We start from the raw sequence: 14,438 nt of genomic DNA, 5'->3' as shown, positions 1-14,438 counted from the left end.
GTCTCAGCTGGGTCCCAACCCCATACAGGCTTTTGATGAACTCTATGGACGTGGGCTATCTTCAGAGGAGAAGTTTGTCCCAGCCACCCTGAGCCTCCTATATATCCAGACCCTAATTTCCTGGCTTTCATAAGTGACCTGGGGTTCTCAGCAACTTGGGCTAGCCTGGCAAACTCCTATGTGTTCTTCTCCCCGGCCTGTAAGAGGGAAGCCTTAAGAACCACGTGTTCCGAGACTCCAACCTTAATCCTCCAGTTTCCTGCCAGATCCACTGGTGTGACTCCCCTACCACAATCAGCCACAGTTACCAGTAATCCCCATGGGAGGTATTGAGGGGCTAGACAGCGTGGGAAGTGGGGGGCCAGACAGCACAGGAAAGGAAGAGATGGGCTGAAGACTTATATATGGGCAGGTGAAGAATAAACCCCTTCATTATGCAAATAACATTGTGTTGCTTCTGCCCCGATTCTGGATCCCTGGGGCGTTCCCAAGCTGCTGATTGACAGACCGATGTATGTCGGGGACCGTCAGGGGAGACACAGGCCGTGAATGTAAACCTAGTAGACTTGACCGTTAGAGGCCATGCGTGTGAGGCTGAGCCATGGAGGAGGATGCTTCTGAGAATCTGGGTCACAGGTGGTGAAGTCAAATGCCCACCAGGCCAGGCAGACACGGCTGCGAGGGAGGCTGGGACAATGCAAGCCCCACCGATGGGGTGATATGCTCTGCTCCAGCTGACGATGGCAGCAGGAGCACGGAACCTCTGGGTTGCACAATCTACCAAATATTCTCAAAAGACACCAGAAATCCAATTTTTAGGTGAAATCAGCTAAGATGCTAAATACTGGCAACTCACCATAAAGTTCGAAAGACTCTGCAGACTAAATACAAATGTGTTGGCGGGAGACCTCTGGTCCATGTTTAGGAAACATTAGTTCTGATGAGGCCTCTCGGAAACCACCTCTCCAGCAAGGTCATAGAGTGAATGCATGGCGCAGCTAGCATCTGAACCCAGGTCACTGGACTCCCCAAGTAGGCTCTTTTCACAACCCCACATTCTGAGGTGGCATTTGAGCATTCTGGGAGGGACCAGTTTGGCGGGACTTCATGTTAATGCTGCCCATTTCTAGAAGCACGCCGCCTCGTCTGCATGGCTGGGGGACGCCGAGCACAGGCACGAGCAGGAGGTGAGCTGGGCACCAGCCAGAGGAACTCTTAAATAAAGCCTCGGCGTGACTTTCTCCATCAGGAGAGACTGGCTCCAAAACGGAGCATTTTCAAAGGCACGACTATAATAGGAATGGAAACTTATTCCTCCTAATTACATAATTGCATAATTATGCAGTATTAAAATTATGTAAGCTGAACTTAGAGGCTTAAAACATGGCCTGGATTTCCCTCATCACCTGGGGACTCCCACATGGCCCCAGAAGAAAGTCAGTTGGGTTAGGAGAAGGAGGATGAGACAGCGGCTCTAAGCTGACCAGGGAGAGGGCAGGTGTGGCTGTGAAGATGTGGGGCCGATTCCGCTCTGTTTCCCAGAGTCAAAGGAGAGTCAAAGGTACCCTTATTCTGGGGAGAAAAATCCTCATTCTGGGGAGAACCAAGCTGAGCTCTGTTCTAAAAGGCGAAGGAAGGTTCTCGGCTTCACTGATGCCTTCTTGGCTCTTGGAGTCAAACCAAAGGCCTGGCTTGGCTTTTCTGAAGCCGCAATATGGGAGAGGCTTTCAGACCTGAGATTCATGCCGCTTCTCCATGTAGACACTCTCTTCCTTCTAGACTTGCTTCATGGACAGACCTAGCTAGGTCCTAGTCCCTTCTCTTGCCTTGAAGAACTAAGAGGATTCTGCAGCTAAGAGGCTGAAGTGGACTTGAGGCTTCTCCCCTCTGGGCTCATGTGGCCTGACTCCTGGCTGGGTCTGCCTTTTCTTTATCTTCCCATGGTCCCCTCCCTCACTATTGAGATGGCAACAGGATCCTCCTGCCCCCAATCCCAGAATCGGACAGGCAGAGCGTAACCAGTGATCAAGGTCTCCCATCTGAATGTCAAACTCTGTCCCCCCTTCCTCTAGCACACCTGAGCAGGTAAGTACCGATGTTGACCTTCTGCTGGCCAGAACGAAACACAGTTGGCTTTGGGGAGAGCTGGCCTCAGAGATCACTGACGTCTGTTCCCCGTCACAGCTCTGATGTGTCACATCCTTATCATATAGAGTCAGAGGGCTTTATTTTCCCTATTTGTGTTTATTCTCATCATTTGTTTTGTAATTTGAGAAGCAATAGGGGGGCCTACGAGAGGAGAGAAAAGAATTCACACATTCGGTCCAGTAAAGAACAGAAACTTGTCTGTTCTCGTCTGTTCCTTGGGGGGCCCTCGCATTGCTGGAGGCTGGTCATTCTCTGTCCGCCCCTCCAAAACCCCCTGCAATGGCTGCTAGAAAAGGCATAGGTGGTTGCTGGGATTGCAAGGGAGGAGGTGAAGGGAAAGAATGGGGTGCGCGCACAGGGGGTGGCAGGCGAGTTTCAGAGGTGATGAGCGCTGGCAGGCCCCGAGAGGGTGTTAGAGAATTGCCGCTGCCTTCTTCCAGATGCCAACGGGAAAACAAAATCAAATCAAGAACTCTAAGGCACACTGTCTTTGCCAGCAAGGCCAGGCATTTGACTTAAATATGAATGTAGGGGGAAAATGGACGTTTCACAGCACCCTTGAAAAACAGTGACGTTGACGGAGGAACGCCCGCCCTCCCTTCAGTCAGCACCGCTGAGCATCGCTAGGCCAAGAAACCCCGTAAGGTTGGGGGTTGTCATTTTTCTTTGTGGCTAATTAGCTTCTTTTCTTGTTAGTCACTTACATCTACAGTTTTCAAAATATAGTTTGAGCGGAGAGAAATTTGCATTCCTACTGAGTTAATTCTATAACAGCAAATATACCATACCTCAGGTACATTTTTCTTAAATTCCCGGCGGAGTTCAATTAAATGTTTATGAGAATGTTCACTCTCCTCCTGCCGTGCAGACAGCTCAGAAGCGACGGAATTAAGCTCCTTCTGGAACAATAAAAAAAAAAAAGGGAGAGAGAAAAGAAAAAGATTTTTTTTTTCTTTTTAACCATTGTACAAAACAGCATTCTGAACAACTTTTCTTAACTTATAAAGCTGAGAAAAGGCAGGATATTGACTCCTGGCACAAATAAATAATTTACAAAACTGGGATGCAACTGAAAAAAAATCCAGGACAGTTTTTTGCTCATCGAAGTCAGGCCAGATCAATAATCTTCTATAAAGTTGGATGGAGTTGGTTGTTTTTTTATTCCCCATCTCTTCCCCCCACCCCCTGGACCACCTCTTAAATTTCCAAAGGAGTGATGGCATAAGCTTGTCAGTAACTGCAGAAAACATCTCCAAACCATGTCAAAATAGTAAAGTGCAGCATATTGTATGGGCATATTACAGTGGAAGAAAGTGCTGTCGACAGCTTTCATATATCAGAGGTGGGAACGGCTCCAACTATGACTTACTTACACTTAAAGGTTCATAAATACGCCTTTTAAGATATAGATGGCTTTTTAATTTCAGTAGATTTTGGAAAAATGAAGGTGCCAATAAGAAGTAAGCTGACCTTTTGTGTATCTCGCAGTAAATCATTTAAGGTTCACTTCAAGTCTAAGAAATATTTCATTGAAGACTCCTGGCTTCAGAAGAAATGGATTGGAAAGCGCTTTGCTGGCTTATATGCAAGGAAGGTATCAGACCAGGTTTCTATGGGACGCACCAGTGAGGGGAAAAAGAGAGAGGGATGGAAGGGGGGATGCTCCGGCTCACACACATCACAGACAATGTCTGCTGGCCGTGCATGTATATTTGATCACCCCTCTTGAAGCTTTCTTCACTTTAATGGTGGCAGTTTCACAAGGGGAGTACAATTCACCATGAGTTGTCATGGATTTCATTTGCATAATTCAAGAAATGCTCTGTTTACGTGGTTGGCTGCTTCCTTGCACCATCCGAAATGGGCTTTTTTTCTGGACCATAACTCGAGGAGCATTTCTGTATATATCACCCGATTATATTTGTGGCAATCAAGCCCCATAATTTCCTAAATCCGGTGATGCAATAAATTTCTGCAATCAGATTTATTAAAAACACACACGCAGATGCGGGAGTGTATTTCTAGGGTGAACTCTTTAATCTAACATATGTATGATGAGGCCCAGCACTGTGTTGAAAGACCCCATTTGTCATCGCTAATACACATTCATCTTGCACACACAATGAAACACTTTTGCCATTAGATAATGAAATAAAAGTACTATTAACCCACTGCAAATTCTTTTCCCTCTAAGAGACGAAATGCATGGTAATTGTCTTATATCATGTCTGAGAGTCGGTAAATCTGCTCAATAGCAGCTCACCAGAGCACCATAAACCTGGCGCCCCAACTGGGACAAGTGTCCCTAGCCTATGGATTTCTTTGTAGAAATTCAGGAAGGAATTTCTATTTCTGGAAGAATGTTTAACGTCTTTGTAAAATTATGAGGCTAGAAGGTAGAAGGTGGAGGGATCAAAGTAGCTTTGAAATACAGGTGAGGGCCAGGTGTGGTGGCTCCTGCCTGTAATCCCAGCACTTTGTAAGGTCAAGATGGGAGGATCACTTGAAGCCCAGACTTTGAGACCAGCCTGGGCAACATAGTGAGACTTCTTCTTTACCAAAAATAGAACAATTAGCTGGGCTTGGTGGCACTGCACCTATAGTCCCAGCTACTTGGGAGGCTGAGGTGGGAGGATTGCTTGAGCTCAGGAGGTCAAGGCTGCAGTGAGCTGTGATGGTGCCACTGCACGAGAGAGAGAGAGAGAGAGAGAGAGAGAGAGAGAGAGAGAGAGAGAGAGAGAGAGAGAGAGAGAGAGACCGAGACCTAGTCTCTATGGAGGGCAGGAAAGAGGTGGGGGGAGACAGGTGCTGTCCAAGGTGCTGAAACCGATTCTTGCAGAAGCACAGGGTACTCCCACTTGAAGGTGCACAGGGGCTTCCAGTTTAAAAGCCCAGTGGGAATAAGCCAGGTGTGGAACAAGGTGTTATGAGCAAAAAGGGAGAATTCTGGTTTATCATCACTTAAAACTAATCACAGTTTCCAATAAAGAAACTACAACTGACCACAACCGAAATATCCAGTGACAGGCGAGATCAGTATTTGCAGCATTCGATAAAGGGAGACAAAACCCAACTGGTGGGAGCTGCCAGGTGCACAGAATCTCACTTGGCAGGAGAGAAAAAAACTAGAGTGCCTTGGTCAATTGGAGTTGCAGCGGCGTGCTCCCAGTTCCTAGTTTTTCTCATCTCTCTTGAAGACAAAGATGTGATTTTTCCATTGCTGCAGGACAAACAGAACTGGAACGTGGGTTTACATCTCTCCATCTTGGATTATTGTGTGTCTGACACTATGTTCTTATTGCAGGGACACAGTGCCTTCCCACAACACAGCAACCAATATACCTGGTGGGGGTTGGACTTTGACTCCTCATTAAAAATATCCAGCCCAGGTTCTGAAAGGAAATCGCAGAGCAGGATAAGTCCAACCACCTGATGTATCATCGCAGACAGTTATGCCTGACTCTCTCCATGTGCACCTCCCAGGGTGCTGGTGGATGTAAATCTGACAGGCAGGATGTCTGCTGTGTCCACATTGCAGAGAGAACAGAGCCAGGGAAGGAAGGGGGACATTGCCAGTCCCCCACACCTTGACCCCACCACAAGCCCAGCCCTTGATATCTTTCCTTGAGGAGCAAATGAAGTCACTGACATCCATGTTCTTCTCAGCTTTGCCTAAATCTATGCTTGTCCTTCAACCCTGAATTCTTGCCATAGTTCACTGGTAAACACACTAACACCAATAATAATAATAGTAAATAATCATAACTACCATTTATGGAAAGCTTCATGTACCAGGCACTGCGCTAAGCTCCTAACATACATCATCTCATGGAACAAACACATTAATGTGTCTGGAAGGTGATTCAAGCAGGGACTTGGAAATACATTACAGTCAATTCTAATAATCGAGGTGTGGATTATCTCCTTGGTGGATTATAAAGGCAAATTTTTAATGCCCTTCTCTTCAGCAGGCTTCTGCTCCGCTTCTTCATCAGCTGATGGGTGTTCAGGGAGCTTGTTTTAATTGATATGGATGTGATATGGATGTATAAAGCTTCAAGTGTTCAAAAAATGTTTTTTTGTTGTTGCTGTTTTTGTTTTGAGACAGGGTCTCACTCTGTCACCCAGGCTGGAGTGCAGTAGTGCAGTCACAACTCACTGCAGCCTTGACCTCCTGGCCCAAGCGATCTTTCCACCTTAGCCTTCCTAGAAGCTGTGACTATAGGCATATGCCACCATGCCCAGCTAATTTTTGCCTTTTTTTTTTTTGGTAGAGATAGATAGGGTTTCACTATACTGCCCAGGGTGGTCTCGGACTCCTAGACTCAAGCAATCCACCTGCTGTGGTCTCCCAGACACATTTGGGATTGAGCCACCATGCCTGGCCTTGGCTGATATTAATCTTATATTTAGATAAACTGAGAGCTCAGAAAACACCCCACCAGATCAATGATTCCAAGAATTTTAGATTTCACAGCTCAGTAAAAATTCTGCTTTAAAAATAAAGGAAGACTGCTAGAGTATTGCCAAATGTTACGGTATCATTAAAACCACTCCCTTCCACCCTAAAAGAAAGGGTATTTGAATATCAGCAAAGCAAGAGGGCCAATGACAGCATCGGCACAGGTCTTTCATAATACACACAGCTAAAATTAAGAAGCTCATGGTACTATATTTATTTTGAAGGAATAGTAAAAAATTCTATCACAAACATAAACCAGGTCTGGTCTAAAGTTGAGTTTTAGAAAGCATGTCCGAACCACCACACACACAGCTTTGATAATCAAAGGAAGTCAGGATTTTCTCTTACCCAGCCCTTGTCAGCCGCCCCCAGCCCCCAGCCCCCAACCCCCAACCCCCCAGCCCTGGGGGAGCCACGATTAACACAGCCCCAGACTTTGGGCCAGGCCCAGGCAGGGAGGAGACTCATCTGATTAACCGGCCATCAGCAGCAGACAGACAGCCCGGAGCCCGGCGCAGACCATTCAAATAATGATCATCATAAACAGCCCATTTGCAACTAAAAAGAAATAATTTTAATGAGCCTGAAGCAGATGATAGATGCAGCTGAGGCCAATGTGCAGAGAGAAAAGAGGCCGGGGCTGAGCTGGCACCCAGGATCGGGTGCTGGAGAAGTTGGGGGTTTGGAGGAAGGGGCTCTTCTGATGGGAACTGCAGCACCCCCTGAGAGTGCCCACTGCCCAGTGAGAGCCCCTATCTCCAGGAGGATTTGCCATGGGCGTGCTGGTCAGTCTTGGGAGTTAGTCCTCCAAGACACTCAGAACATATGAGCTAGAAGGAATCTTCAAGGTTGCTCAGGTCACTGCTGTCCAAACTTTGACCGCTCATGTCCCTCTGTGTGAATTTTGCCATATTGATATAGCATCTAAAATATAATCTCTTCATATTTATCTTCAGATGGACTCCTATGGTTATCTTTTTGAGATATGCATCACTTTAAATTCCATAGTTTAATGTTAAGCTTAGTGAATTAAAAAAATATATTTTTTAGATAGGGTCTTGCTATGTTGCCCAGGCTGGACTGCAGTGGCATGGTCACAGCTCACCGCAGTCTCAACCTCCCAGGCTCAGGTGACCCTCCCACAGTGACCTGGGTAGTAGGGACTACAGGCCTGTGCTACCATGCCTGGCTGGTTTTTATTTTTTGTAGAGATGGGGGGCAGGGGTCTAACCATGTTGCCCAGGCTGGTCTCGAACTCCTGGGCTCAAGCAAAAGCTTAGTGAATGGTTTACACCTGAGTAACCCAGTTCAAGATGTAGAACGTTCATGTTCCTAGCGTCTCTGAGAACTCCCTAGTACTCTCTCCTTGTCAGTACCCGCTAAAAGTAACCATGATTTGAACACTGGCAACATAGACACATCTTTCCTATTCCTGACTTTGACCTAACGACTCCTTCCCTTTTTTTAAAAACCTAAATAAGTACATTTGAAAAGGACACTTTCTTGTCACTAGAGAATCCTATACCATAAACGGATGGTAGCAATTAAAACAAAAGCATAACCGAAAACAAATCATGGCTGCCCGTTTGTTAGAAAAGGTTATCAAGAGCTGGAGGGGCGTTAAAGGTAATGCAGTCCCCCACAGAGGGTTTCTGCCTGTTGGGATGAAGAAGGGTGGAAGGGGTGAGAACTGTTCCTTAGAACCCAAGTCAATCCCTTCTGTTTTTTTTTTTCTTTGAGACAGAGTTTTGCTCATCGCTGCCCAGGCTGGAGTGCAACGGCGCAATCTTGGCTCACCACAACCTCCGCCTCCTGAGTTCAAACAGTTCTCCTGCTTCAGCCTCTCAAGTAGTTGGGATTACAGGATGCACCACCATGTCTGGCTAATTTTGTATTTTTAATAGAGATAGGGTTTCTCCATGTTGGTAAGGCTGGTCTCGAACTCCTGACCTCATGTGATCCACCTGCCTCAGACTCCCGAAGTGCTGGGATTACAGGCATGAGCCACCATGCCGGGCCATCAATCCCTTCTAAGACCAGCTCTACAGAATGCTTACAATTTCAAGTCCCATCAGTGGGTATGCGTCCCCCATTTCAACAAACACGAATCATATCCGAGTCTCCCATTTTACAGAAAATGGAGGCACAGATAGTTTTGGTTACTCACTCACATCGCACGCCGTTAAGAGGTTGGATTTTCTCAGAGGGGAGGGTGGGTCTTGGCTAGGACAGGAAAACAGTTGATTATCTATGGGGAGGCAAGTCTAGCATTCTCAATTTGTCTGAGTTTCCCTAACCAGGAGGCGCTGGGACTCCTACAAGAACACTTAGTTTTTTGTTTTTGAGACAGAGTCTTGCATTGTAGCCTGGGCTGGAGTGCAACGGCGTGAACTCGGCTCATTGCAACCTCCACCTTCCAGGTTCACCTGATTCTCCTGCCTCAGCCTCCCGAGTAGCTGATTACAGGCATGCATCACCACACCCAGTTAATTTTTTTATTTTCAGTAGAGACGGGATTTCACTATGATGGCCAGACTGGTCTCGAACTCCTGACCTTGTGATCTGCCTGCCTCAGCCTCCCAAAGTGCTGGGATTACAGGCGTGAGCCACTGTGCCCGGCCAAGAACATGTAGTTTTTAAAGAAATTTCACACCTGATTCCAAAATGTCAGCTATATAAAGAGCCTTGGGCTACAATCTGCATTCTTATGAGGGGAACACATGTTAAGACACACCTGAGATCCCGCCTACCTGTGCCCACATTCTTCTCAGCTCCAAGGACACCTCACACTCAGACATGTCCCCCTAAGGCCAACGCCAAGAAGAAACCTCCTAAAATGTGATTGTTGGGAGCTGGATTTAAGGAACTGAGGACCTCAGGTGTTCCTAGGTTTTAAAGAGATTCCATGAAGACAATCTCTTCCTCAATATGTCCGTCCTGGCTTCAAACCTGCCCTAGGGCAATCTCCTCACCCCTGGGTGTCCCTGGATCCCTCCCATTTCCCCCTCTCCTTGTTTCCTTCCCAGCCAGGCCAAATTTTGTGCAGAAACTCAATATACACCAGAACCTTCCAACTCCATCAGAACCTCTGACTCCATGGCTCCAGTCTTCTTTCCCTCAGCTTGGATGATCTCATTTTGTCTTTGTGGTTGATCTTACTCATCTCTTTGTGTCTCAGCTTAAATGTCTCCTCTTCCAGAAAGGCTTCCCAGACACTCCTCAAGTTAGGTGTCTGCTTTGTGCCCCTGTTAACTCTTTCTGATATTTGTCACCAGACTTTTTTTAAGCCTTACAACTTTTTAAGCTCTGGAACTTTTTTTAAAACCCTAGAACTTTTTCTTCAAATGAAACCTTACACGGAAGTTCCTTACAGGAAACAATAGCTCATAGTTAGCATTTCTTGAGTGCCTATTATTACATATATACTAATTTGAGTGCACCAAGCACCTTATGTACATTATCTCTAGTAAGGATATGTATATGAAGTGATAGTCGAGATTCCAAGCCAGGTTTCAAAAATCAAGATGAGCAGTGATTATGACTTCCAATACAGTCACTAACTCCCAAATCCAAACTCGAGCTCTGCTTTCACCTTACTACAGGGAGATGCAATTGAAGATGAGGGACCTCATATAACCACCCACTCATCTACCCATCCACTCATCTATCAATGCATTCATGGTCTCTGATGTGCTAGGCATTTGATAAGGGGGATGGTAATGAAAAGCCAGATACAGCCTGGATCCTCCAAGAGCTCAGAAACCAAAGCAGACAAGCTAGGGTGTAAGTAATTCTAGTGAAAAGTGACAGAGGCCATCATGCAGAGACATTATTTTTAGTGCAGGCCTGGAGAGGAGTGAAACCCTAACATGTCTTTTGTATTGCCTTTGGGTGGGATGGAAACTCAACAGGCAAAGGAGAGGTAGGGCTTTAATCTACCTATAATTAAATCATAGTGTGGTCCCCACCCGAGCAATGGCTGCCAGTAACCACTGAAGTTCTAACCAGGCTGGAAGCCCTTTATCCAGCATCCATCCAACTACCCAGCCACCATCCATTTATCCATCCATTCAATCATGCATCTATCTACCCAACTAACCATCCATTTATCCATTCATCCAGTCATCCATCTACCCAACCAAACGACCACCAATTTATGCATTCATCCAATCATACGTCTATCTACCCAACCATCCATTTTCATCCACTCATACATCTACCCAACCATCCCTTTATCCTTTCATTCAATTATACATCTACCCACCCACCCACCCATCCATTTATCCAACAGTTCATCATCTAAAAAAGGATCATCCATTCATCTGTTCATCCAACTGATCTTGTCCAGCATACCCAATCACTTAAGCATTCATCCATCTGTTACCTAACCCCATACAATCATCCATCCGACTAATCACTGACCCAATTCTGTGTCAGGCACAGTGCTAGGTACTGGTATATAGAAACCAACCAACACAGTCCCTGTCCTTGAGGAGTTCACAGTACAACGTGGCAGACAGAGCCATTCTAACACTATGTGCCTACATACACTATGAGAAGTATAAAAATAGTATGACAGGGACACAGAGAGCAAGGTGACTTACTGTGACTGGGGAAAAGAGTTGCCAAGATAGAAACATCTGACCTGGGTCTGGAAGAATGAAGAATTTGTCAGATAAAGAAGCCAAGTGCCAGGCACGGTGGCTCACGCCTGTAATCCCAGCACTTTGGGAGGCCGAGGCGGGTGGATAGCAAGGTCAGGTGTTCAAAACCAGCCTGGCCATCATAGTGAAACTCTGTCTCTACTAAACATACAAAAAATTAGCCAGGCGTGGTGGTGGGAATCTGTAATCCCAGCTACTTGGGAGGCTGAACCAGGAGAATTACTTGAACCTGGGAGACAGAGGTTGCAGCGAGCCCAGATTGTGCCACTGCACTCCAGCCCGAAGCCCGGGAAACAGTGCAAGACTCTGTCTCAAAAAAAAAAAAAAAAAAAAAAAAAAGAAGAAGAAGCCAAGCAACCCAGACAGAGGAAAAGGGAAATGGGAATGTTGTAAAAGCCCTTATTATTATGATTATTATTATTTTGGAGACAGGATTTTGCTTTGCAGTCCAGCCTGGATTGCAGTGGCACAATCCTGGGTCATCTTAGCTTCAACCTCCCATGCCCAAGCAATGCTCCCACCTCAGCCTCCCAAGTAGCTGGGACCATGGGTGTGTACCACCACACCTAGCGAATTTATTTTTTGTAAAGACAGGGTCTTGTTATGTTGCTCAGGCTGGTGTCAAACTCCTGGGCTCAAGCAATCCTTCTGCCTCAGCCTCCCAAAGTGCTTGGATTACAGGCGTGCGCCAGCTACACTCAGCTGTCTTCCTGTTCTTGAGTCTTCTCCTTACATACATCACAACCAAACACACATAAGTAAAATATGTATTTTACTTATTTACTAAAATGAAAGTTCCATGAGAACAAGATATCCTCAGTGCCTAGAACAGTTCCTGACACACAGTAGGCATTCTAGAAATGTTCATTGGTTGAATGAATGAGCGAATGCTGTGTGCCAAGGCCAGAGACCTCTAAAGAGCCTGGTCTGTCTGGAAAACAGTGACATGGTTCACAGACCACTGACCTGGGTTCAAAGCCTGCTTTGATGTCTCACTAGCATTGTGACCTTGGACAGATGACTCAGTCTCCATTTCTGTGTCTATAAAATGAGAATAAGAATTTGTATCCATAGGGTTATTGTAAGGACCCCTTGAGAACAAGACTATAAGCAGATCAAGTGCTTGGCTTGCTGTTTAGGGTCTTCAGAGTGTTGGCAATCGCCGATGGCATACGGTTCCTCAAGGGTTGGGGGTGGCGTAGCTCTTGTTCACAGCTGTCTCCAGGGGTGCTAGTTCAATGCCTGGTGCACAGTGGGCATTCGATAAATATTTGTGGAATGACTATTAGTGGAGTAAGTATGAGAAGTCCCTTGTGGTGGGGGGATGGGGGACAACTCTGTGGGAGTCAAATGTCCCATTCTGCATCTTGGGTCCACGGGGCTCTTCAGGATTTTGCTATCAGCGTCCCTGGCAAACACTGAGGAGGGCTTCAGGGGACGTTCAGAGCAAAGGGACTTGCTCTATCTGCTGTGGGGCGGGTTGGGAGTGTCGCCTTCAGAGGGGCCTCAGAGGACCAGCTCTGGGAGGGGGCTGGGGGATGACCCGGGTCGGAGGGCACCCGCCGGCCTGCCACGAGTGAGGAGACAAGACAAGATGGATGGCTCTGCAGCCTGCCGAGATGGATAACTGAGCCGTGGCTGGGAGACAGCCCGGGTTACCAGAGCCATCCATCACTCCCTGCGCCGTATGTAAATTTCAGATGCCAAGATGTATTGGGCCAATTATCCGAGGCCAGGGCAAGGGGTGGTGCCTACGAGAAACAGTTCCCAGCCAAGCTGGTTTCCCTGCATTCCTTCAGCTGGGCCAGGTTGATGGACGGTTCACATTCAGATCACAGCACCAAGCCTCAGGCCCGAGTGTGAGCTGAGAGACTGCCAACAACTTCTTAGCAAATTCCCAGTGCCGTGAGAACAGCAGGATAACCACTGCCCCACAGAGGGCTGTCGACTAGATTCACAACAACCAGCACTACAAAAGTTCATTTCTCTCTCCCAGTGGTGTTTGGAGGGCAGTGGATTCTCTAGAAACATCTGTTGAGGGAGCCAATGAAGAATCTTAGGATGCAGGTGTCACCTGATACATGGTACCTGCAGAGACAAAGCCACTTCCCCCACATCGTGTGGTGAGGAAGTGTCACCATGGGGACCTGAACCTGTAAGTTTCTCGTCTTCCTCTGGGTTGTTTCCCTGGAGGGCAACCTTTCCCTGAACTGTCTCTGCAAGATCTGCCATGGCCTGAAGATGAGGAGGATGACCAGGCCTGGTCCATCTGTCTGTCTGTCCATCCACCTGTCCATCTATCCACTCAATAACTACTTTTTATGTAACTACAAGGGACAAGACAGACCCAGGTTCTGCCCACATGGAGCATGTGGTTCCATGGGAAGCACACAGGCAATTATAACTGTGGGACATTGGGCCCTCCTGGCAGTTTCCACGGCTCGGGCTTCCAGAAAGCCCAGGCAGTGGTTGGCTTGCAGTTTGAGGCAGGTCAGGAGCCAGTATCTGGCAGGCAGACTGGGTTCAGGTCCCGACCTTCTTGCCTGCCAGCTCTGTGAGCTTGGGCAGCCTCACAGAGGCCTCTCTGCATCTAGGAGTCACTGCCGAAAATGCAGTCAGGGCATCACCTCTCTCTGGGGACCGGCCGGACGAGAGGCCGGTGGACTGCAGGGGTTCCAGGCTGTGGGAGGTACCTGGGAAGGGCTGGACGCTCTGGGCCAAGGCTGGCGCTTGGTCTGAGGCCCCAGGAGTGGGGAGGCGGCAGCCTCTTTGCCTGCCCTGGGTGTCAGGCAGATGTAAAACAGCAAATCTTGTCAGCCTGATCTAATAATTTCTCATCCTCTCTGCTGTGGCCATCCTGGGCCAGGCTACTGTCATCACCTGCTTGGGTGACCACAGGAGCCTCCTCACCGGGCTCCCTACTGCCACCCTCACCCTCCTACAGCCCCTTCCCCATTTGGCAGCCACAGGGATCCTGTTAAACCTAACTCATGTCCTGTCCCTGCTCTGCTCAAAACCGTTCCACGCCTCCCATGTGAGTCCGAGTCAAGGGTTCACCTGATTTGTGGTGGGCTTCATTTCCTTCTACACCCTCAGGCCCACGCTGCTCCCGGCACATGGGGTCCTTCCGGATTTTTTTCTTGTTTTTGAGGGAGGGTCTTGCT

At 47.5% G+C, this 14,438-nt stretch overlaps 1 protein-coding gene across 24 annotated transcripts in view; it reads right to left on the bottom strand.

The window, feature by feature from the left end:
• The window catches only part of CUX2 (cut like homeobox 2), a 322,604-nt gene that overhangs the window by 132,984 nt on the left and 175,182 nt on the right, over window positions 1–14,438 (bottom strand). For 20 of the 24 annotated variants that reach the window (XM_054238864.2, XM_054238855.2, XM_078337275.1 and 17 more), the window contains exon 2: window positions 2,937–3,047. Coding sequence is in view for 8 of the 24 variants with exons in the window: in XM_054238855.2 (XP_054094830.2) it covers window positions 2,937–3,047 (111 nt within the window). In the remaining 16 variants the exon portion in view is untranslated. The remainder of the gene's footprint in view (window positions 1–2,936; window positions 3,048–14,438) is intronic. The other 4 variants (XM_054238856.2, XM_054238859.2, XM_054238868.2 and 1 more) reach the window with 1 other exon arrangement.

The sequence above is a fragment of the Callithrix jacchus genome, chromosome 9 (genome assembly GCF_049354715.1).
Source record: "Callithrix jacchus isolate 240 chromosome 9, calJac240_pri, whole genome shotgun sequence".
NCBI classification, from domain to species: domain Eukaryota; kingdom Metazoa; phylum Chordata; class Mammalia; order Primates; family Cebidae; genus Callithrix; species Callithrix jacchus.
This window is presented reverse-complemented; position numbering and strand designations above follow the sequence as displayed.